Here is a 26,516-nt window from a genome sequence, read left to right on the forward strand (position 1 = left end):
GAATTTGTACTATGAATCGGTTACTAAATGAATTGCAAACTGTTTTAATGGTCTATTAACAAGTATAATTGCTTGTTTATGAAACAAAATAAAAAAGTTCTGTGATTTAAACATGTATGTCAATGTGTTTTGGTGCTCGTCGCGGATTGTCCATAACAAACACCATGTTCAAGCATAAGGGTGTCCCATATGTGCATTTGACACCAGGATACCCTTGGCCGTGAGTCGTTTGACTTTGAAGTCGTGTTGTCGGACCTGCGGCCATATGTCTTGGATACACGGTTGAAGAGAGGGCCGGAAATGTTAACTCATCACCAGTGAGTTGGCTCCGATGACAGGAAGGATGCCTGGCAGACCTAATGTCTGCTGTCAACTCTCACTGGAGCAGTTCACAGCTGGGACGAGAATCAGCACCTCAAAAATCCGAGACCATGGTCCTAAGTCAGAAAAGGATAGAGTGCCCTCCTCTGGTCGGGAGTGAGATCCTGCCCCAGGTGGAGGAGTTTAAGCATCTTGTTCTCGGAGCGAGCGGTCGTCAAACGGATCGGTGCGGCATCTGCAGTAACGCGGGCTCTGAATCGTCATGGTCTGTCATGGTAAAGAAGGAGCTGAGAAAGTGACTGTGAGGGAGTGAGTGTAAGTGCACCACAGGAATTCCCACAAGTCTAGGTCTATAGCAGAGATGGTTTAAGTTTCCCTGAGCCAGCTCTAAAAACCTTCTTCAAAAAGGAAGGTTTTAAGTCTAACTTCAAATACAGAGAGGCTCCGCCTCCCGAACAGTCGCCGGAAGCTGGTTCCTGGTAACTGAAGGTTCTGAACCACAAGTAAGCCAGCATTTGGGGACTGAAGTGATCTGTTAGGATAAAGTAAAACTAGTTCTTTAAGGCATGATGGGGAGTGCTCATTAAGTGCTTTGTACGTGAGGAGGAGGAGGATTTTAAATTTAATTTTAAACTGTACAGGGAGCCAGTGTAGAGAAGCGAACACTGAAGTGGTCGATACCATTAAATATTGATACCCAGTAAATGTACGTCAGAAAAATCACAATGACATACTTTACCCAGTGAATGTATATAAAACCTCCTTATGGAGCATTTTGTAACCCTTCACTGGGAATGAGTTCTTAGAAAAAAAGAGGACGAAGATACTAAGTATGGCACAATGTTGGCAACAAGTTCTGTATTTCATGTCTGCCCCACAGGGCTTATCCTCCATATTTTAGTCTGTGATGTCTGTTTCACTCTTCCCTCTTGTGTGCAGTGATGGTACCTTCCAGAGCTGCTATGCTCCTTGTGTGGAGCAAATGGTTCCGAGTCCCTCTCTGGTAATTGTATACCCATCAGTGCGTTGCTATGGTTCATTCTGCCAGCATGAGTGTGTACGTGTGAATGTGAGAGTGTGTGTGTGTGTGCTCTTTCTCTGACACCCCCTTTGCAGCGTCTGTGGTATGGTCTGGTATGGAGTGTGGTAAGGATGAGAGACCCGACAGTGCAGGCCAGTTAGGCCGACCCTCTGCAATGTGCAGGGCCAGTGGTTCATTTTCTGTGAAAGACAGACCAAGAGGAAACATAAGACATATGTTTACCCCTGATGAGCTCCAGCACTCAAAGATGAGGAGACGGAGAGGGAGAGAAAAAGAGAGGACAATATGTGATCTGATTGGAAATTTGGAAATTTATCACCAAATAAAAAACTAAACCAAAACATAAAATTGTGCCATATATAATGAAGAACGGTAATGAACACTGAATTCACACGGGACTCGCGCGCACACACACATATACCACACACAAACTCTTGCATAGGCAGCTACGATGTGGAGTCGCTATGGAAACTGCCTCTCACTAATAGAACTGCACCAGCCATTCTGTTGCACCGGCTCGCTGAGTGCCTGTTGCCGTGGTAACAAATTCCACTCACGTATTTGCACACCCGCCTGCATCACCACCTGAATCTCAGGTTACACATGCACTTGGGTGCGTCACTCACAGTCTTACATACACGGCCACGTACACACAGGAGCTGCACAGGATCACACGTCACACAGATGACACAAGCTGACTGGCTAAGAATATACAATTTTAGTCACACACCACCGTGCTCCTTATTTTTCTCTCTTCCCTATTTGCGCTGTGAACCTGGGACTGATTTCCCAAAGGATATGTAAACAAGTTCAATTATCCCTGGCATTACCAGGATAGTACAGGGAGGAGTGACATCAGCAGGCCAGCAGCAGCAGCAGCACTGCCATAAATTTTATGCTCAGAGAGGAAGACAGCGCTGCTTCAACCTATGTTTTCTTTCACTGTTAAATTCCTATTTTCGTGCTGCAGACCATCACTAAAACATGACAATTTAAATGAATATTATGTAATATGTTGCCGTTTTTTTTCTTGTATGTTAATTTTATGTAATGAAATTGCTATGTAAATGCTATGATTCCCAAAGTATGGGTCGGGACCCACAGATGGGTTGGGAGAGATCCCAAAACAATTATGTAAAATTTGGCCAACCTTTTAGTTGAGACTTATGTGTACATGTAGACTGGTCGAAACTCCTCCTGAGGTGTGACTATCTGATGGACCCTCCTCTCCGGAATCCCCAAATAGACCTTACCCGGGAGGCTGAGGAGGTATTCCCTGACTATGTGTCAAGGTCAGGAGCATCCCATCCCCAATCAGTGTTAACGGTGCACTGCTTCCCCGTCCAGAGCCGTCAGATGGTTGACCACAATCTCCTTGAAGCCGTCCAGAAATCTTTTTTTGGGTGGCGTTGTAATCAACCATGGCAGAGACCAGCAAAAACGTGACTACAATCTGCTGGCGGTGCTCACTGTGCTTAAGGAAACTGGCCTCCAGCTTAGTATTGAAAAATGTAAATTCAACCAGAAAACCCTGCAGTTCCTGGGCCACATCCTTTCATCCCAAGGTTTGCTACCAAATGAGGATCACCTTCAGGCACTGGTATACTTCCGGTTGCATACTGCAGACCCTGTTATACATGCACGTCAGGGTCCTGTAGTATCTGACTTCACCATCAGGACTGGATGCAGAAAATAGGACCCATTCCTACCAAAGAAGAAGAGAACATAGCTACAGCTCCCTTGGACACTTCTGGTTCGAGCGGCTCACAGCTGAAAGGTACGTCGGTCAGGGGAGTCAGGGTGTCAGACACAGAAGCTCCAGTGCCTAGCGATGTCAGTAAAGGCTTGTAAATTAATGTAAACAACACAGCACTGGCAGTCTTTGACCCCAAAGACGGGGGTCTACTGACACAAATGCACCCTGATAAGACAGAGCATTTGCTTCACGTTCACTTACACCTGCTGAACGGAAATATTCCATTGTGGAGAAGGAGGCAGTGTGTAGGCAGCTGAAAAGTGGAGGACTTTTCTGTGGGGGACAAGAATCCCGCTGTGCACAGACAATAAGGCCCTGACCACACTGCTAGCCCACATGAGCACTGAAGTACAAGGGAATCCCCAGCAGGAGTGGGTTCTAGCAGGGACTCCATCCAAGAGTGGATGCTGCCTCTGCGATCCTCTCAGTGAGGGGGCAGCGAGCCGGTTTGCAGAGCGGAGTGGGTGGGCTGGGGTGTAGGTTTTGATCATGTCCCGGATGTAGGCTGGACCGGATCCGTTTGTAGCATGGAACGCAAGCACTAGAGTCTTGAAGCGGATGCGAGCAGCTACAGGAAGCCAGTGAAGGGAGCAGAGGAGCGGTGTAGTGTGGGAGAATTTTGGTAAGTTGAAGGCCAGTCGAGCTGCTGCATTCTGCATGAGTTGCAGAGGTTGTATGGCACACACAGGGAGACCAGCCAGGAGGGAGTAATCCAAGTGTGAGATGACAAGAGCCTGGACTAGAACCTGTGCCGCCTTCTGGGTTAGAAGAGGCCATATCCTTCTGATGTTGTGCAACATGTATCTACAAGATCGAGCTGTTGCAGCAGTGTTGGCAGTGAGGGAGAGATGGCTACCCTCTCGTCCACCGGGGTGAACCCCAATGCACAGGCTCGTAGCTGGGGAGCAATAAGTATGCCCACTCCCACTCGATGCCTCTCACCAGGGGCAACTCCCGAGTGGTACCTGTCTCTCAAGGAGACTGGTACTGGAGTCCAAGCTGTGTATCAAGGCAAGAAAGACCACATCTAGTCGGAACCTCTCAACCTTGTGCACCAGCTCACGCTCCTTCCCCGCCATAGAGGTGATGTTCCATGTCCAGAGAGCCAAATAGTTAAAAATGTGTATTTTGTATGTTCCTCTTGGATTGAATTGACCATCCGTCGTTTTAAACGACCTCAAAAAATCACTAGTGAGCAGCAGCGATCACTGTCAGACATTTATAAATCACACAAAAAGCTGCAGCAATCACTCCACTCATCTAATCCACTTCATCCCGTCTTTAATACATTTCACTTCCCTATGGTTTCTTGGGTCACACATTCATGTGCAGGTCCTTTGTGCCACATTTACATTTTCAAGTGCTATTAATTCTGCTACTTTATAAAAGTCCCTGCTGATTCCTCACACAGCTTAACACTTTATTTTGAAGCACTTGTGATTCTCTTTGCATTTATTTAATGTTTAAATGCATGTATAAAAATGCCACTTTTAAGTTTTTTATATTTATGTCGTATTTTCTTTGTAGGATGTTTATTTTTTATTATGTTTTGTAGGAAAATCCCTCTCCGTCCAATCTTCAAGCCTCTGCTCCATTAGCCTTGAGAGGAAAATGTATTTCCCCATTGACATTATCTTTGATTGGTTTTCTAAAAGGCTGAAACATGAAGTTAAATGGTAAAGTGTGCGCTATTGGACTGGACAGTTAAATATAAGCAACTTCCAATATTTATAATAAATCATGAATTGTGTGTGGCTTCGTTGGTGTTTTCTATTATGAGAGAGCAATTGCTAAGATTGCATTTAAGTAGTTTTACCACTGACAATAAACAACTCTCTAGCTCAAAATGTAACCGCACTGTGAGTGTTTTAGACCTCACGAACAATGAAACTAATGTCAATCTTTTACCATATCTGACTACAAGCTGAAATCATATCTTAATATCTCAATATTTCAGAGCCACAGAAACACTGGGAAAATTAAAAGTTATTCATATTAACTGAATGGAAAACATAAGAACCCAACTATTATGGGATAAAATATATTGTTTATCTATGATGCATTAATAAAAAAGTGAATAGAACTTTCTGTACATTGCTTGCCGAGGGACTACATTTAGAAAATAGCAGTTTTGCTGACATATATACAAGGTTAATGTTTAATTATGTACTGTCCCATGCTAAATACCTAATATTAGGGAAATTACAACTTGTACGATGACGTTTAGTGTTTTCTTTGGATTTAACTTGATGCTCTAAAAAAAATAAACAGTGGACATTTTATCTTTTAAAAAAACATGTTCATATTATCTCTAAAACACATGGTTGAGTGTATTTTAGAGAGAATATATAGGCTAAATATAGCACTAAATAAGATTAGATAAGATAAGATTGTCCACTTTTTCATTGGCTTCTAGAAAGAGTTAAGCTATGTCTTGATTTTGTTGGAATTAAAATGATTTGATTTATAATAAAAGAGAAAGAACAGAATAGCCTTTCCATTGCTGTGTCAGTTTTAAAAAAAATGTCATTGTCAACATCAGTCAGATAGGGTTGCCAAATCTTCAAATCTTCATTTCTAAAATGTATTACATTGGTTGGAGGTTGGAGTCAGACTTTATTGTGGCTTTGCACTTCCTGGCAATGCACAAAGCTATTTCCAAAAATCTTTTTTGAAAGTTACTTAAATATGCATCAGTTGCTGTCAGGTTTCCCAGCAAGCAATGCTGCTGCTGCTGATGATCTAATGGGAAAGTAAATACATCCACTAAGTTTTGCAATAACGTCACACAGACATCTCGCCGAAAGGCTTTACATTTTGTGCACAACCAGGTACAAAGTGAGAATGAATTCATATACTGGATAATAGAATCAGATCAGGGTCACAGGGTTCAACGGTTACACTCAGATCCACTTCCTATATTTCCAACAAGGAGCTTACTGAGTCTCCTGCCTGCCACTTAAACACTGGAATATTATAACTGCACTATGGCCGTCCCCAATAAACATATGAAATAGCACTATATTATATATATTGATAAAGAAATACATAGAAGAAATACATGGAATTGACCAAATTATATTTTCATTTAACTCAGGGTTGAACCGAGGTGAGATCACAGCGGCTGAACAGCTACTCCCGCTGAGCTGCTGATGCTGGGTCACTTCTGTTGTTCTAATAACTTTATTTTTGTGGTATCATAGAGTTTATCAAACTATACTATATACTAGGGGGGAGGGGAGCTAGTGATGCTAATTAGTCTATTTTTTTGGTAGGCACAAGGGAGGGTGGGTTGGAGACTGTGATGTTTCTTTTTTTTGTTTTGTGTGTGTGTGTGTTTTGTTTGTTTGTTTGTTTTCCCTTCATTTTGTGTGTGTGTGTGTGTACATGGTGGTTGTTCCAAAATGCCGCCAAACAACGTCCAGCTGTCAATGTGCTCGTGCTCATCTATGACGTTTCATTCTCCATCAGAGTATGGAGACGTCCCGTGACGAGGTGCAAGCTGGAGGCAGGGACGTCACAATAGTTTTGTGGAATGTTACGGGGCTTGGTGACGTTTTAAAGGGATAACGTTTTTCAACACCTTAAACCTTAAGCTGCAGATGTGATGTCAAAAATGAAGGTACAGCTGGATATCAAAAGGATATCAATCACCATTTACATCTCACGCCGGTGGTATGGCCATTGTCTTTATGAAAAATACTCCATTCCAACTCACCTCCCTTACAACTTACTCTAATATTCGGATATAGTATTGATATAATTATTTTATGGGCGTTTTCATCTTTAACAATTTGATCACTAACAGCAAATACCATAACATATTAAAATCTGACCATAGGCCAATGTCAATTTAAACGTCTCTCTTCCTATGCAGATGTTTCCACAATAAATGTGTGGAAACAATTACTAATCCAAAACATTTCATAGAAATGAATGACAATGGTAAGGTGTCAGATTCCACAATTATCAAGGCTCAACATTCTCTGAAGACTATAATAAGATAAGCTAAGCTTAAATATGAATAGAATTGTATCATGGGCAGTCAAATTAGCAGTTGTCTTTTGAAAGTGAGGCAAAAATATTTTGAATTGGAGACAAGCCTCAGGGGCTCCTGTCGCGGCAGCTCAGGGTATACAGGGTATCTACTTGCGTTATTTAGTTTTACATTTTTACATGTCTGAGCTTGGTTATGTGGTTATGATGTTGCTTCGTCTTTAAAAAGTGCAAACATAAAATAATTTAAAGAAAAAAGTATTATCTGAAATGAAAGGCAATAACTGTATAAGCACGTAATGCAGATCATAAACAGTATATGTTTTATTTTAGAGTGTATTTACAGTGTATTGTTTCCTTTGAGAAGCACGAATAAACCCAGTGAAAAAAAACCTGTGTAGCTTTATATCCCCATATATCATATAGTGGGTATATAGTCTTTCTTTTAAGCATGACAGAAAGGAGGAAGAAGGAGGAAGAAGGTATTATTTTACCAGTTATTCAATTAATATTACTAGGGCTGCCACATTTAAGTATCTTGGTAGTTAAATACTTAAAATAGAACGAAATAAACAGAACATTTACCACAAGTTACAGCTGTGTGTCATATTTACCTAACCCTAACCTCACCGGCATATTTGATATGCTTCTACCACAAAAGACCATGAATAAAAAGTATGATGAGGCCAAACTGGAAGTAACTATATAATGAGCAACCACCAGAGGACATCTCCACTGGTTGCAAAAACAACTCAGAGCCTTTTCTCACTTGATTTGTAAAGTCACTAAAAATAACCATAAATGGTCTCAATCACTCCAACACTAGGAACCTGGTTGCAGGTCAGAATGGGTATTTCTAGCATACAGTATATGCTATAATGCAAACATTATATAGCTATATAAGCATGATGGAAAAAACAAAAACATGCAATTAAAATACCTTCCTCCCTTGGTCTGTTCATTGTAGACTCGTCAGGTTTTTTTGTCAGTGGACCTAAGGTTCAGGAAAAAAAGGGGAAAAAAGAGACACAAAAGAGACAAAATTCAAAAAGATTGCATTTGCACGAAAAACAAAACAAGAAAAATATTACAAGAGAAAAACTGCACAACGGTTCGATGTTACGCTTGGTTGCGTTTGTGTGACTGTGTGGCTGAAGACAAAATGTTTACAAGATTACCGTTTCCTAGAAAGATAAACCCCGCCCCCCTTCCCAAACTCATCTGGTTCAACTGCTTTAGGTCTAGTCACGGACTCCCTCATGAATAACCCTGGAGGCCACTTCCCCTCAACCCTTCTTCCAATCAGTCCTGACACGTTGCTGCTTTGTAAAGAAAAATCCATGAGCAGAATCAAGCCGTCACTCTTTTCGGTCAAGGGAAAGAAAGCCAAGGAATGCCAGGATACTTGCCAGGATACAGGATACACCCTGCTCCACCTCAAGACAGTGGTGCAGTTGTGAAGCAAAAGCACCAACACCATCCATAATCCAGGCTAACCGACCAGACATCAGATTTCTCACGACCATAATATGGTAAGGAGAAGAATTACTGTATATGTTAAACTTAAATTTAAACTTAAAATTGTTTGTTTCCGACCGGTTTACATACCAAGGCATGTATACCGACAAAGGCCCATGACAGGATTCCCCACACCAAGGTCAAAGAGGAACCCAGTTAAATGCTCCATAGGGCAGAGCCAATAACGAGCATTTATCACAGCGACCAACCAACGCACTGGCATGTCACCCTCTGCAAGTCTGAACTGATAAAAATCTTATTAATGTGTCTTTTTCTGTCAGTGGAGCTTTCTGTCAGAGCTTAATTAGCCTTGTGCTTTGCATTGTTATAAGTCACAGTCAACATATGGCCCCAGGGCTGGTTTCAGCCCATGAACTGGCTTTATCTGGCCCACGATGTCTGAAAATAGAAGCAAAAGTCTATAATAGGCAGCATTATGAATGACTCTCAGGGCTGGACTTGAGATGATTGAGTGCTAAAGTAAAACTGTAGTACAAATACAAACAATTGCAGGAAGCTTCACTTATAACTTACAAGAACAAAAATAAAAGCCAGCTCCTTTACACTAAAATGTGTGATTAAAACTTCTGACATAGATGAAATGTTGACATGATCTTCTTAGAGTTGAAGAAAGGTGAACTTTTAGCATCGTGAGGGGAGAACAGCAGAGCACTACTTCATCCCTCTGAGCACAGCCTCCACTAGAGTCTATCAATTCTTGCCAAGTACTCTTGGTAACTTCTGCACGCACCAACAGTAGAACATCTCTGCATAGTTGGCCGACAGCTCACCAGAAATAGTCGGGCAAGAGATATAATGTATAGGCAATTGTCTGTTAGATTCAGACGTTACTTTGAATGCTTGAACTATTGACCAAACAAATGTTAGATCTCACCCAACAACATTCCCTTGCTGCACTCACGGTGATGCATTTTAGGCTGTAGCACAACAGCTACATAGAGCTAGTAAAGCAACACAGCCGTATACAGTTGGACAATGGCTGAAAACACAGAGTAATAAATTAAAAGTTGGATTCCACTGCTACTAATAAACCTGTATGTTCACAGTTCACCACTGCATTTTAATCTCGTGCTCTGCCAATAGAATGCAAAGCAAATCAGGCGCTCCTTAAACCACTGCCGGACTATACGAGTAACATTACGTCCAAAGAAAGATCAACAACAAACTTATGACTTTTGAAAAATCTAAATGTATCTTTCAGTGAGAATAAGAGGAGAGAGAGAGAGAGAGAGTTTTCTGGCAGTGGTTTGATAACAAGAAGTCCCCAGGGGGTGACAGAAGATTTGCAATGGACCATTAAAGCTGCAGTATGTCATTTTTGAATATCAACGACTATCGGTTGCATTTAAACCACTGACAAATGAGTTCACATAATGTTGCCATACTTTTGGCTCTTCGGGACTCTCTCTCTCTCTTGTTTTATGTCAGGATGGGGCAAAGTATCAGCAACATTGCACTCGTAAAGCAAGACAGCTGCAAGTTTGGACTACGCGTAAAAAACACAAAGGCTGTGCCCGCGAAAAGTTTCAGAAGTGAATTCTACTGCTTAAAAAATGATAAACAATAAACCTAACCTAAGCTACCGACCCCCTGCGCTGCCTCTACTGTATATACAGACACTACCTCGGTCAGGTCTGATAGTATTGCTTGACAGATCTTGTTTTCAGGTGAAGGATGCAGCATACAAATAATTTGGTGTAGGTTAGTGTGGTGGTTAGCACCCTTGGTGGTTGTTTGTGTCCAGGGTGCACCCCGCCTGTCGCCATATGTCAGCTAAGATTGGCACAGCTCACCCCCCCTGTGTGGTTCCTCATGTGGAGGATTAAGTGGTAGAAGATGGACGTTTTTGTTCACAAAGACCAGAGGCAGAATAATATCAACGACAACAAAAAATCAACAAAGGTTACACACTTCAGCCTTTCAAAAATTCGATGTGCCGTTATAATTCAGGCGAAGGATGCAGCATACAAATAATGTATGTACATATGTCAATATGTTCCTCTACAAAAACTATTGCCCCCTTGGTTCACATGGTTTCAAGAAACACAAAAAAAAAACACCCGCTGAACACCCACATGCCCCAGGAAGCGTCTTCAGAGTGTCCTTTTCATCTGCCTCCTTGTTCCCACCCAGTTCTCGTTGCAGTCACTTATTTATTTATTTTTTTTTCTAAATACTCTACATTCAGTTGCCAAAGGGTGGTTTATCACTCTGCCAGTGCTGACATGTCTCCTTCTGTCAATCTGCCGCTAACATCACAGTGAAGCGATATTTGCAGATGTTTTCCTTTCATACCGCTACACGTGGTGAAAGAGAGCATCACGGCACTCTGCACTGCATTTTCACTCACCCCCCCCATATGGATATGGTTTTCTGATATAAAATGTTTATCTGCTGTCTAAATGGAGAGGGGATCAATGCTGAATGAATTTGCTGCATCCTCCGAGTGGCACTATGCAGGCGCCAGATCCAGAAAGCACTTCCTGTCATAAAGGGACATGATACAGTAGTGCAAAAGACAGGTAGACAGACCGGTAATGGATAAAAAGGCACATTATACCTCCGTCTTGTCAGCACTCCTCCACTACTTAGCACCACTCTAAAACCACACCTTGCTGCTTAATGGAGAGCTCCCTGATTTGATTCATTTTCTAATGTTCAATAAAGGAGCAAACTATATGTGAGGGTAAGCTCTGCTCAAGCAAACAGTCTTATTTTGTAATGGACTATCAGAATGCAGCCTTCCCAAGTTGGATCTTGCAGTCGAGGAGCAAAAGTAGAAAAACAAAAAGGTAAATTGATCGTCAGAATATTGTGGAAGTGTTTGAAACAACAATTCAGGCAACACAGAGCTCTGGTTTGAAAGGTGAGTCTAGCCAAGAAGTAAAAGTGTATTCAATAGCTACCAGGGGGCAAATCTGCAGGTCGCAAAAACACCTCAGTTTGAATGGAAGACAATCTGGAAAAATTAGCTGCATTCTTACTTGAATTGAGTTACTTTCAGCTGTATGATATTTAGCCTGGATAAATGGGGAGGGATGCATCAGGAAGAGCATCTGGCTTAAAAAAACCATCTCATGTGGATCACTGAAAAAGCAGTGGAAAAAGTCAAAAGATATGTATGTTCTCCACACATATGTGTAAAACAAAAATAATCTGTGGGATACAAGTTATTTTCATAGATTGCATATGCGTAATTTTCCTTCAAACAGCCAGTGAAGTTGCCCTCTCCCTTCTTTTTAGCGATTTCATTAACGGATTACTAAGAAATAAATTATTCATTTGTTACAAAAAAACAAACAAATTACAATGGGCACAATCTTGTCAACAGACTTTTTATGTATGAGTTTGGGAAAATAGTAAAGATGTTGCCAGAGGAAACACACAATATTTCCAAACAACACAGCAGAAAACCCTGCCAGTAGGTTCTGTCGCTACTACTGCGAGTACTACTACTACTACTACTGGTCAGTATGTGTTGACCGACACAGGAGCATAAGGCTTGGCTCGTCCCTGTACAGTTTGACCTAATGTAGCTCCGTCTCTCTAGTCAACAGCGTTTCTTTTCGGTTCAGTGAACCAGTGGCCAGAGAGCAAGCTGTCTCCCTTCCCTTTCCATTTCCTCAGTGCAGTAAATGGGATGAAGCTGCAGTATGTCATGTCTGTGGTGGCCTGTCTGCTTGACAAGGTGTCAGACACGGCTTTGGATCAACACACCCCCCCCCCATCCAGGCGGCAGCTTCCAGTACATTCACTCTGCTCTCCATCTCCTCCTCTTACTGTGCCTGCAGCCTCCAGCTCCATCCTCGCCTCCACCGTCCTGCCTCTTGAAATATGGTTTTTAATAAAGGCGCGGTAAATGGCTGCTCTAGCAGCAATAAAAATGAAGGATCTTAGGCTCTTGGCTGAGGAGTGTCTTGGGAAAATAGGAATGCAGTGAGACAGTGCTCTTGCCGAGCAGCGCAGCCACACAGGAGAGTTAGTGCAAACGCTGAAGAAGGAGGGAGGGAGATAAATGGAGAGTGTAAAGCCGACTCTTCAGTCAGCTGAAACATTTGTGTTATTTACATTATTCTGAGAAGTTATTTGTATTCCATTTGGGTTTAAATAGTAGCAGGCTATATAGTGGCCTGGAGGTGGGAGGGGTGTGTTGAAAATGCTCATTTGCATTCAGAACAGTGACCCCTTCTGCCGCCATCTGCATAAAGATGGAGAAGAGAGAAGGAGATGCAGGGATGGTTTCAGAGAGGACAGCAGAGGAAGGGTGAACGGAGGCAGAAAGAAAAGAGAGCTGTGAATTTGCTTTTGTCCGATGACAAAAGCAGTCAAGCCTCTTTCACACTAAAATTAGCAACTATACTGGGGATTTTGTGAACCTGGGTGAACCTGCTGAAAAAGAGTGATTAATGCAGTTTCCATTGCCAGTGGTTGGTCTGCCCTCTGGTGCTTTTTTTGTTTCATCTCAAAAATGTGACATCATGGACGTGACGGAAACAAAAATGAGTCAGAGGAAGAAGGAAACAACCATAACACCTTTTACTCATTTGTATCTTACACTTTGGTGCCTCTTTCAAGTGATCTTCCCACTCATCTGAATAATTAAATGAAAATACTGAGAGCTCAAATTGTAAAAGTTAAGTACAACTTCATAGACACTTGCAAATGGCTGGATGTGTGCCAGTGCGCTGCTCCGAAATGTAAACCGCAAGAAGGTAATGTGCTCTGCGGGTCTTGCCATCCCAGCATTGTCGATTGGAGCCGAATGCTGATTTAACACACTCTCACTGGTCAAAACAACTGTTTAAACCTGCTAAATCACCAGTGGGATTGGGTTGTGAGAGAATTTCGGCAGCCAATGGGGGCTATAGGCAGACCAAGAAGATTAAATGTAATGTTGTTTTCCACTGTACTAAAATCAAGTTGTGCAGGTCATACCTGGCACCGAAACATTCTGATCGTGGGGAGTGTGTGAATCTGTGCTGCCAGTTTATTCTGGCCCGACAACATTTGACTGTGAGTGGAAACGGAACTATTCACTTGCCAAAGCACCGACAGCCACCACTGGCTAAATGCCTCACTTTGCTGGTACATGTTACAATTTGTGCCTTAAAAGTATTTATTGCCCCCTGCACTGGGGAAAAAAATAATAAAAAAAACAGGTTCTAGCCACTTAATAAAAGGCTCACATAATAAAATCTACACCTACACCAATGTATCCCAACTTTAAAAAGCCTCTTTTTTTTTTTTATTGGAGACTAAGGTCTGTACACCAGTCATTATCCTGCACCAGAGTCCATTGAGAAAATCAGTGTTTTTAGCACACATGGACAAGGGAGCTCCTGGTCTACAGCTGCATCTTTTGGTAAGTATATGCCATGAGATAATGAAGGATTTTAAACACTTAAGTCACAAAATCACACATTTTAATTTAATTTTAGTAGAGGCATAAAGTTCTCTGATTTTTTCCATGGAAGTTGTTGTGGTGGAGTGAGCGGTTGTACAACATGTATAACTCGTATAACTAGTTTTGAGTCCGTAATGTCCAATGATGAGATGAAGCTTTTTGCTCACAGCTGATGGTTGAATTGCGGCCAATAAGAACCAATCGGGGAGTAAATGTAGAATGAAGAGGTCACAAAATATCACAATGTCAATGAACTTTCAACCCGCCAGAACTAACGGAGGAAGGAGAGGATGAGAACTTCCTGTTTGCTGTGACGTGGAACCACACATTTTCTCGGTGGACGTTGGTGTGGTGGAGAAGGTTACAGAATGTAAAACTCTCATGTCAAGAGACGAGATAAACGGGGCAGACTTTATCTTAAAATATCGTAGACTTAAGCGGGCATAGGCTTAATTAGGTGGTCCTTCACTTAACTGGCTAAAATCTGCTCTTCCTTGTGTCCCTTGGTGCACTGTCAGCACCGACCACCACACTTCAACACAACTGAACTATCTCTTCATCTAAAGTCCTGATTATACTTCAGGATGGAGTTGTCGCCATATGCACTCAGTTGTGGAGAATTCTAAATTGAAAACCACAAACATCGCCTCGTTGTTGCGCTACCGATAAAGGATTAGGATTCATCTTGAGGGAATGTCAGCACCAAATTCCAGGACAATCCACCCGACATCCAGGAGACATTTCAGTAAAAAAAAAAAAACAATCTGCTGGCGGTAGAGAGAAGGTCAAGGGATCACACAAGTCAGGAAGATTAATCCTCTTAGGCAATTCATCCTACACTAGATTTGTTGAGATATTTTAGTCTGGATGTGGTGGTCCCTGTAGATACATTGCAAGAGATGATAAATACATGGATGCTGCACTGAAGGACTAGGGCTACATCCATACTGCAATGTTTTATTTTTAGCTTGTTTCTAGTTGTTTTCTTAGCTTCAGAAAACACGACTAACAAGAAACAACAGCAGTGAAAAAGTAAGAACAAGCATCTCTGTTAGTAACATGCAGTCTTCTAGTTGCCAAAAAGTGATTTGTTATCAGAATCATTTGGTTTCATTGGGGTATGACATATTGTAAACTTTACAGCCCATAACCTGTTGAATAAAGCTGTAAAGGGCTAGTGCAAATAATAACATGCAGTATTCCAATTGTCAACAAAGTGTTTTGGGGCTCCTTGTGAATCTGAATACATGAAAAACAGTAATGTTATATTTTGAAAAAAAACAATTGCAGCTGTTTGTGCAGAACGTGAAGGCTAAAACGACAGGAAATCTATTTATCAGCGGAAAAGCAGATTTCTTACCTCAGAGGCTGAGGTTTGATCAGTGATCATACTTGCTTGACAAAGGGGAAAGCGGTGATGTTTGCATCTGTCATCATAAACAAAGCATGGCAACAGAACTTTTCTTAGCAGCAGAGTAAGGACCCTCAAGGCAGCAGCTCTATGTACTGAATTTTGAATCAAAAAATATTGCGCATTTAAAGTTGTTTTGAATCGACAGTCGATTTTTCTTTTTACCGTGACCCAATTGGAATCTAATCAAATTGTGCTATTATTTCTAACCTATATTTCTGGGGCTTTACATCATCTATAGCGTTTACAAACATAATCTGCAACTGCCCCCATGTAAACAATATGAAGGACTGTGACAAAAGTTACACATGGGGGAAAAAATGTAGTGTTTGATTTCAGGGCCACTTTACTCTTCCTCAGTTTCTATTTTTCCTCTCACAAACAAACAAGGTAGAACAGATCCTTGGAGACCGCATCAGCCTTATGCAAGCACTGACCCATGACAGTAAGTGACAGATCCTGACAAGCAGACATGGCTACATGTAAAATCTTTCCCTCTCATTTGCACACCTCTCCTATACTGGGAAGAACACAGGAGGTTCTAGATCATCCTCTCAGTGTGGTGTGCGACATACATATTGTGCCGCTTTAGTGCACGTACACTCACATTTTTACCCTCTGATGTGAAGTCCATACTTGATATTTTCCGCCGGCAATTAATCCGTTTCAGTCTTTCCTGAGGGTCTGCAGCGTTTTTTCAAACTTCTCCATTCATGGGACTAAACTCATGTGGACACTTGGCTTATCCGAAGCAAAAATGTATACATTTTTAAAGCATAATGTCGATGTCGTCTTGTCCTAGCTGTGACAAGAGCATTCATTTTCCCAGCCTGCGCCAGAGAAACTGCTCTCCACACTCCAGGCAACACAACCTGGAAGAGAACATCACTTCACATGCATCCTGACATAACTGTCACTGCCTTTTAAAACCGCATGGTATCAATGCTAATATCCCAGGTAACGACAGCGCTTGTATTTGCGGCTCTCACACTGCAAATACAACCTCTTTGAAATAGTTGTTAAAATTCTGTCTGTGAGCCGTTGAATGGCAGGCTGCGTCAATGCTATGGGGGGAGCTGTAACTGAGCTAACACGGCCGATAATGTGAGGGGACAAATACTCACTATATCGGTGATTATAAAATCACATTGCATGTGGGTCTGGCGAAGTTGATTGATGAGGTTTTCGGATGCAGGAAATTAATTAATTCTTCATAATTACTTATTCTTAAATGAAGATAAGTCATGTTAATTAATATTCATGAGGGGGTATAACACCGTTTTGTGAAGAAAGCTTGTTCTGGTACAAATGTCACTTTGGCGTCATTTCTTTTAAAACGATTTAGAACATTCAGATCAAGGTGCAAGTGTAAAACAATTTGGAATAAAAGGAATAATGATGGTAAACCAATCACTAATTTTTTGATTTTTTTCAGATGTTCTCATCAAATAGCGTCAGCTGCAGAAATTAAACCTCCAACGAAGAAAAATAACAAATAAGCAAGCAATGATAGAGTTTATTGTACATACAAAGTGTATATACAATGTCTATATAAAGGGAGTTTTAATATCAGAGATTTCACTTTTCTTTGATTTGCGACACGAGTGCTTCTCCGTGTTCAGTCACTCAAAACACGTGTGACTTTCTCCTCATCGCTCATGCAAAAGGTTAATGCTAGCAAGCTAATACAATTACAGCGATGAAGATGTGATGTTCATGGATGATTTAAACAAATTAGTGTTACGTTAAAATGCGGCATGTCATAATGCGGCTAATTGGTACCAAACCAAACTAGAACATACTCGGGAGTATTTTAAATATTTGATCAAATGTTATAATTAATTAAATATGTGCAATAAAAGTCAAGGGTATCTAATTGCTTCAGGGACGGTTTGCATAGGGAAGATAGCAAATGTGACTCTGCTGCAGTGCAGACGTCTCAAAAACTGTTTGACTCACTAACCAATAGAAAGTAACACACACGTTCGTCAGTGTGTTGTCAATAAATTATTTCTTTTGTCTGATGTGAAGAGCTTTCCTTGCGCAGAATATTATTAGAATAAGGACACCGTTCCCAGAAGTGCTACGGAATTTCAAAATAAAAGTAAAAGTTGAAAACATCGCTCAGTTTGATGTAGAGACAAAGATTTCAGGTTTTTTTTTCTGACCAACTTCGAGTTCAAAGACTAAGATATCCATACGATCCGAACACAAGTGGGCAGCACTAATTAAATATCTGAACGTACCCAAATGTCTCTTCATATCGTTAGATTTATGTGTGAATGACTGCGTCCTGAGCTGACATCCTCGAACCCACTGCAGTATTTTTACAAAAAACAATGCCCATTTGTAGCTTGCAATAAATGAAAAACTTTTTGGTTAGTTATTGGCCAAACAAAATTAGCACGTGGAACAATCTACATTTATCTGAGCTGTATATGTATATGTCGTTTGTGATATGTATATGGTGCATTTTCATATCCCAGTGATGGTAAATGCTCAATACATTATGCAGCTCTAATTAATCTCAGATCTGATCGAGGTCTGAGTTCATCAATCTAGAATCAGAGGTTTTTTTTTACTCACCATCTTCAGTAGGTACGTATATGTTTAGGTAAAGGCAGTCCTCGCTCTGGTTTTGGACATAGTTCGCCGCAGCATCCAGGTTGTCTGTGAACCACACAGGTAACATGATCTCAGGTAAAACCCCGTGCACGTTCTGCGGACACACAGGCGCAAACTGGGTGGCGTTGCGAATCTCCTGCCAGGAGCCCGGAGCTTCAGGGGGCTGGAAGCGACGCTCGCCAATAGGTGCAGTGGCATATGGCACACCTAAGTACTGCTCCACTGGGCCCAAGATCTCATTGCTGAGCTCCTTCCTGATTCCACGGATTTTTCCATAGCCTGTGGACACTATGGGGTGTTTCAGATCAACCCGTTGACATGAGGAAAGAGTCAGGTGTAGTGCTAGTCCTAAGAGCCACACCAGGCAGAGGTTAGCAAGCTGCTGAAAAGTATAATGATGCTTCCCACCATAGCCTTGGTGGCTGGCAGCATTGAAAGGAAAAAACCACATGTCCAAAATAAAGGCTCTTTTAGTCGTATCACCTGGACTTTGGTTGATCAAAAACTCAGTGGGTTAATGTGGATAAAAAAGGCAAAAGGAGGTTGTGTGAGAAGGGACAGTTTTCCTAGGGCGACATGGTGAGGCGGAGGGTCAGGTAGCATTCTCAGGTAGACTGTGTGGTCACATCAGTCTCTCTCTGGAGGACTTCTGATGGGTCTAGAGCTGCAGTCAGTGAGCCAGTTCCACCTGGGAGAGACAAAGAGGATGCAGGTTTGAGTCAGAGTGTGTACTGGAAACCACAGTTGAGAAAAACCATCTGTGTCATCTGCATAACAATGAAAGTGTATGTTGTACTTTCTAATAATGTTCCCCAAAGGAAGCATTTACAAGGCAAAACGTATAGGCCCAAGCATTGAGCCCTGTGGAACTCCACATTTAACTTTTGTTTGCAATGAGGCAAACAGTCAGCTCCAGTCTCTGCAATAAAATATTATGATCAATGGTGTCGAATGCAGCACTAAGATCTAACAATACAAGTATAGAGACTAGACCATAATCTGAGGCCAAGAAAAGATTGTTACTAACTTTAACTAGAGCGGTTTCTGTGCTATGATGAAAACCTGACTAGAAGTATTCACATGATTAGCAACCACCGCCTTTTCTAAGATATTACAAACAAAGGGAAGATTTGATATGTCGGTAATTAGGTAAAACAAAGGGTCGCTTTCTGCTACGTTGAAAGCTTGGGGCAAACACAAACAGTTTAGTAGGGATGGGATCTAACTCAGCGAGATCTATAGGGGAGAAACTGTCTAACTGTACACCTGCTGCTTCTAAAGCTACTGTGCTAAAAAATTAATCAGTACCACTAGTAGGGAGAAAATTATCAATTTTCTTTCTATAATTGATGTTATTTTATTCACAAAGAAGTTCACGAAGTCATCACTGCCCAGTGTTCAAGAAATAGATGGTTCAGTGGAACTGTGGCTCTGTGTCAGCCTGGCTACAGTATTGAAAAGAATCCTGTGATTGTTCTTATTTTCTTCAATTAAAGAAGAATAATCGGCAGCTCTAACTTTGTGTAGGATTGAGTTAAACCTACTCTCCTCTGATTCACCACTTTATTTTTCAATGGGGCAACCACAACAATGCAATATGCAGTGAGGCCGCTGTACTGGCTCTTTGAATTTATTAATATTATTGTCAGACAGACACTGACTGTAGGTGTATTTTTTTTCTTTGTTATTGTAGTTAATTATTGTATAATTGAGTAAATATAATAATAAAATTATGTGAGTAAATAATGATCAGTCAGGAGAAAGTTTTGGGGAAAAATCTTGAAATTTTTAATATCAGTGCCATAAATTAGAACCAGATTGGGTGTGTGACTAAGGCAGTGAGTGGGTTTATTCACATGTTGAGTAAAGCCAATGGATTCTAACAGCGAATCAAATGCAGAACTAAGACTATTGCCGTCGACATCTACGTGGATGTTGAAATTGCCTACAATTATGATTTAATCTGTCTTTAGTACTAACTCAGATAAGAATTCAGAGAACTCTGATAAAAACTCTGAATAAGGTGCAGGTAGACAATAAACAGTGACTATCAAAATTGGTTTCTGTGTTTTTTAACTAGGATGAAAAAGACAAAGAATTAAGCTTTCCAAAGATAAATATCCAGGTTTGGATTTGGAGTTAATTAATTGACTGGTATTAAAAATGGCTGCGACTCCTCATCCTCGGACTCCGCACATCTTTTTGTAGAATCAACAAGCAAAACCATGCTGGCCCCACATTCCTTTCTCCACACAATGTCGGGGTTACCCTTTCCTTCTCAACTTAGTTCCTTCCTTAGATGCTTCCCCATCATTACAGATAAATGAGCAGTGCTTATCACACTCAACAGAGGCGACAGAGACATTTAGGTGTGATAAAGGCTTTATGTACTGCTAACTGTTGGTAGATAGACACCTCATCCCTCCACCCTCAACTCTTGCAATACCCACACCCCAGTAGCAGCCAGCAGACACAGGAAAATAGAGCATTAAGACTTAAGAAGGGTGTGCAGAGATAGTGATGGGAGCGCTACTCTACTTCATTGTAGAACAAAACAGTAACAAGCTGACTGGAGAAATGTTCAGTTCATTAAAGCCCTCTGCGAGACCTGCCTATTCTGACAGCTCCATGCATTCTAAGGCGGAGTTAAGATAAGTCATGACACCATGAATCCCCATTAAAAAAAGTTAGTGTGCATGCATAGTCAAGCTGAAAATCCAACTTAGAAAAAGATTAATGTGAATTATACATAGTACATGACTTTGTACACTGTGCTGTAAAAGACTCACTGCAAAGGGGTGAGACTGTGTCAATCAAAGAAATCTTTTGGAGATTTTGGTATAAAAGGTTAGAAGAATGCAGCCAACAGTCAAAAACAGCTAGAGTGTCCCTGTCCAGCACCAATAAAACAGCTACTGTTGTAGCTTGTCTTGAATTTCAATTAATGTCTATGTATGGCGTCAATGTTAATATCTGCGCAAACCTAGAATTTGATTGACAGGTATCACTACAAGACGTCCAGAGCGGAGAGGAATGTCAGACTGAAGCAAAAACTTTCAGGGATCAATCATAAGAGGGCCGGTGCGGTTGTTTAATATGTATATAATATATGGACTTAGATTGCACATGCGATGTTAATATCTATGGTTGGTAACACTTTAGATTAGGGAACACATACTCAACATTAACTTAGCATTACTTAACATATTAACTTGGTGCTTACTAACATGCCTATAAGTAGCATAGCAGACCTTTATTAGTAATTATTAAGCACGTAAACACCTTAATCAGGAAAAATCTTAATTCATGTCATAATAGAGACAGAATAATGTTGTGTATAAGAAGGTGTTACTACGTGCTTAATAATGACTAATAAAGGGCTAGTGTGCTATTGATGCATGTTAGTGAGCACCTAGTTAGTAGTGAATATGTGTTCCCTAATCTAAAGTGTTACCCTATGGTTGTGTTTGCCACTTGATCTCATTGTTAAACAACCTGAGGTTGGTGTTGCATTTTTCACTCCCTGCACCAAACTCCATAGAGAACATCATTTTACATCATGGAGCACAGGAGTTGTTCAGCCACTGCCGCCTTCACCAGTAAGTTCAAATGTGTCATTTTGTCATTTCAGTGTTTCATTTCCTTCATCCAGAATCACCTACTGTATATGTGACACAAGCTGACCAAAAGATGTAGCAGTAGACCGTCAGCTCCTGTGTCCCTGTGAGCTAAAACAACCCTTTTCTCTATGGACTTTGGTGTAGGAGTGTTTTATAAATGTTAGTTTCAAGTCAGAAAACAGTGTCTAATGGCAAAATACGGCTGTAAACATACTGTTAAGACATAGTAAACTTGAGCAGGCATAGATTTTATTCGGAGATCCTTTGGTTTAGTGGCTAAAACCTCTTTTTATTGAGAGAAAGCATCAGATGATGCTTATTCCCAGCACGGCACAGTCAGCACTCACTCTGTACCTCATACAAAAAAACAAACAAACCCTGAACTATCACTTAAATGACTGGGGGCAACATTGCAAAAATTGAAGTGTAAATGGCCTGTCACAATGTTCTCTGTATGCCTCTTCCATATGCCTGGGCAATGTTCATAGACAAGTTTCCTATCTATAGAGGCATCCGATATTGTATAGATTTTACAGAAACCCCTCACATGTGACTGGCAAATGGTAGTACTCTAACTTCCTGAACATGAGTTCGTGTCAACCATCTGTGAGCTGAAATGGCAATGATCGCGCAGCTTCATGCATACAATGGGATAAACTGAAACACAAATCTCCAGGTTGGTGTAAGCAATTTTCTGTCTTGTTTTATATAATTGGTAGCCCTGTCAAATGGAAATGTTGGAGAAAGTAATGCCTCACTGCCAGTGGACACTTTTGTGAATATGTTTAAATGGAATGGTCAGAGTGGTTTGAGGAAAATGCTTGTCTTGGGATTTTAAATTGCTTTGTTTCCCCTTTGAGTGTTATAACTGCAAGTAATTCTTCAGCCGTCAAGCTGCTTTCCCCTGCTAGTCAACATCTGCGGATGACAAGCAGCCAGAAACAGAGTGGTGCTGAGACTGAACTTGGTTGTCTGCTACCAAATGTCACAGAATTGAGAACAGGGGACCTCACAGCACTAAAATAAAACTAAGCTCTTTAGCTGCATGCTGTATTTCCTGGCAACTAGAAAACGAATAGACACATTAAACCATGGGAAAGACGGCACCGTCTCTCAAGATACATCACTCATCGTATTCAGACTAACAGTGCAAAGAAACTCAACATATTCCAAACATTTCCCATGTGATAAATATGTACTTATCCCAATTTGTGACTACCTAATCACTAAATTGACACATGCTACCTGTGATTTTCCTTTTTCTAGAGTGTTGGGATAGAGTTTGAAGAATGAATCATGTTAGTCAAATAATTGGATAATTTAAATACACTTTTACTGAAGGCTTGGTGTGATTTTTTTCTTGACGATTAATAACCAATCAACCATTCAAAGACCCAATTGACTGGCAAAAAAAACCAAACAACAAAAACGAAAAACTAAATTACACACTCAATCCATCAAAAACATGATGTTTAAATAAACCTGATTAGTCCTGAAAAACATGCCTTTAACTATGTGACGCGTCACATAAAGAAAACTGAAGCCCCCATGAATGGGCTGCAGCCAGTAATAGACAGAGATCTGGCAGAACTTATGTCAGTCTAGCTTTAAACCCTATTACAATTATTAGGATCACTGTTGAGTCTTCTGACATGATATGTATTTATGTTGTACTATATTTTCACAAGCAGAGGAGATGGAAAAATCACAGTGCACGTGGATATTAAAGCTGTTGCTGATGAGAATGTTGAGCAAGAGGGACGAACATGGGAATCACAATAACATCCCATTAATGAGATGTCATACATACACATCTCATTAATGGGAATTCCTTTAAGCTATTATATATGTATATATACAGTATATACCAAGTTCATCTCACACTAATGGTAAGTAAATAAGTAAAGTGTATTTCCCTATGCAGAAGTATCAGCATCTGAGACGAAAGGAAAGGTGGAAACTGAAGACCATTAACAAAAAGCCAAGAAATGTCTTAGAGAGTGAAGGTGAGGGCATAATACAAGTGGAAACATGAAGGTTTAAAAGAGAGTTCAGAGTATTAAGAAGAATCTAAGGTTTGTGAATAAAAGGTCAGATAAAAAACTGTGTTTTAACGGCATTCTTATATTTCACTAGTCTATTTCTTAGAATGTCGAAGGAAACTTGAACTTGCTTTTTCACTTTCTTTCAGTGGTCCATGTATGAGCTGTATGAAAGTGTGAATGGCAAAAACTGTAGTGTGAAGGGGTCATCAAGGCTAGAAAAGTGCTACATAAATACAGACCATTTATCATGGAGCAAGGCTCGGAGTCAAATTTCACAACCAGACCGCACCCCCCTGCACTGCTCCCCACTCTCTCTAACTCCTCCTCTCCTCACTCAGCCCACTTCATGGCATTTCTAAGAATCATGCATTGGGCGGAGTTAGCCACAGAAGAAGGGGTTGAGTTACCCTTTGGTAAATTTAAACTATATTTACAGCTATGTTTTTGCCCTTGCCTAGCACTCTAATTAACCATGGCAAAAGCACAATGAAGAGAGCTAAATAAGGCTGAAATAGTTTATTATTCTTTTTTTCAGAAGAGATGGAGAGGGAGAATCACTTTTGGACAGAAATGCCGAAACAAGTGTTAATCCTCTTTAGAAAATACAAATTTCAGGTGATCATTGTATTAATGTCATGATTGCACAGTTATGATGCACCATTTCTTTATTACTGCTGGGGAAGACTGTGAGCATCCTGCCACAACGTATTCTATTCCCCACAAGATCTCCAGACACCAGGATCATCTGAATCAGTTAACACAACTGCTCCATCTGCCACGGTGTTCCCATCCTCATCAGCCCGCAGCCAGAAAAATGTGGTAACATCCACAATGAAGTGACACTTCCCACTTAATATAATTGTGGTTAACCCCAGAAATGACTGCAATCACCTCATCTCTGCTGGACAGATGCTGGCTGAGCAGTGGAGGCCACGCTCAATTAAAACAAAGGTCAAAACAAATTAAGTGTCATTACCGTGTATTTCTGGACTGCACCGCTCCATGAATGCACCCCAGTAATTAACTAAATAAACGTAGGGATTACGGATTTAAAAAAAGAAACCACGTGTTTAAGTAGGAGTCAATCAAAGGGGCCTTACTGATGCATGGGCACGTGTTTCTTATAGGCAGCAGAAGGGATCATAAAGCAGGAGGTTACCAGGAGCAGAGAGGAGATGTTGGACCAGAAAATCAATATGTTGCTGTTGGTCACCACTGTTCTCACAGCTTAACACCTGTACAGCACATGGAAAAACCCTTTATCTTACACTGACACACACACACACACACACACACACAGAGAACAGGATACGTTGACAGCCAGTGACCAGACTATGGATGGATTATAAGAACTGGATAGAGCACCACCCCTTTGGCTCCGTTCATTCCTATGAAGCTGCTCACCCTGTGCTCACCCTATGCATATGAAGTTTCTGACTTCCCAGTTTATTTCCGGGTTGTGCAGCCCATAGAGCATGCACAGTAGTGTTTCTCCCTTAATGCCTCTCGGCTACGTGCAGGAGCCGTCTGCGTTCTGTAGTCCATGAACAGCCAAAGGCATGATGGGAGTAACACAGTAACAGCTGCTGTGAAGGAGGAACTGTCGGCGTTTACTGTGACATTAGAGCATTTCATATGAAATGTTTTGATTCACGTAACAGGTTAACACAATTTTATTGTCCACAAATGTATTCACATAACTCAGGGGTTTTATATATTATTGTCCTGGAAAATAAAGACAAATAATTAAATTAAAATTAATTAAATAATTTTACAAAAACAATTCCAGTGCATATTAATTGTGAAGTTTACAAATAAAGCTCACAATTATTACTATTTTCATCATGTTTGTTATTATTATTGTTATATATTACTGTTGACTCGTGATCATATTATTAGGAACAATAACATGGTAAAATGTTCTCCCAACATGTTTATCTTCAACTCTAATTCATGTGTTTATCATATTTATCCGGGACTTTATTAACAGATATAATAATATAATAAGACACAGCAGCTAGTTAATACATCGAAAGAAAAGTTTGAAAATAAATGCTAATGGTTGCCGAATAAATAACTAATACCTGCTTTGTCATAAAAACACCCCATCATCTTAAATTATTCACATTTCCTATAAAGTTTTCATATCCAGACAGTGGCGCCATTCCCAATACGTCACTCTGGGAAATAGGATTTTTCTGGACATTTTATGGCCTTCAGGAATGTTTTTCAAATATGAAACTCCATGAATTAAAAACATGGAATATAAAGATCTGCCTGTGTCTGTGCCTCGAGGTGTCCCGAGTGGCCACTGGAAAAAAACTGTCTTCAATGCAGAGGGGGCGCTGCTCTATCCAGTTCTTATAATACATCCATGTGCTAGAGCCATTTTAAGTGTGATGTGGACAATGCTGCCTCTGGGGGGGGCTGTTAATTATAAATGTGTCTCTTTTTCTGAGGCTGGGTTCATATGTGGGTGGATCTGCATCGTGGAACTTTTCATTAAGGTGCAGAATTTGTAGCTACCGTTGGTAATCATGGGATCATGGGAATTCTTGTTCGGTTGCCCTGTGCCAACAAGTAATACATCAACACATTTTCATATAACTTCATATAAATTTTAGTTTTGATCAACTGAATTCATTATTCTTATTATTCTTATATTTTTCAACAATTCTTTTTGACATTATGCCCCATTGAAGGAGACATTGAAGTAGATATTGAGACCATTACAGGTATAATGTGTAGAATATAATG

General features: G+C 40.7%; 1 protein-coding gene across 1 annotated transcript in view; it reads right to left on the minus strand.

The window, feature by feature from the left end:
* nlgn2b (neuroligin 2b) overlaps window positions 1-26,516 on the minus strand; it is a 78,162-nt gene that overhangs the window by 30,104 nt on the left and 21,542 nt on the right. The window contains exons 2-3 of the mRNA XM_044042922.1: window positions 18,056-18,782; window positions 8,056-8,109 (exon numbers count right to left, since the gene is read on the minus strand). Of these exons, the coding sequence (XP_043898857.1) occupies window positions 8,056-8,109; window positions 18,056-18,545 (544 nt within the window). The 5' untranslated portion in view covers window positions 18,546-18,782. The remainder of the gene's footprint in view (window positions 1-8,055; window positions 8,110-18,055; window positions 18,783-26,516) is intronic.

Source organism: Solea senegalensis, linkage group LG13 (genome assembly GCF_019176455.1).
Source record: "Solea senegalensis isolate Sse05_10M linkage group LG13, IFAPA_SoseM_1, whole genome shotgun sequence".
Lineage (NCBI taxonomy): Eukaryota > Metazoa > Chordata > Actinopteri > Pleuronectiformes > Soleidae > Solea > Solea senegalensis.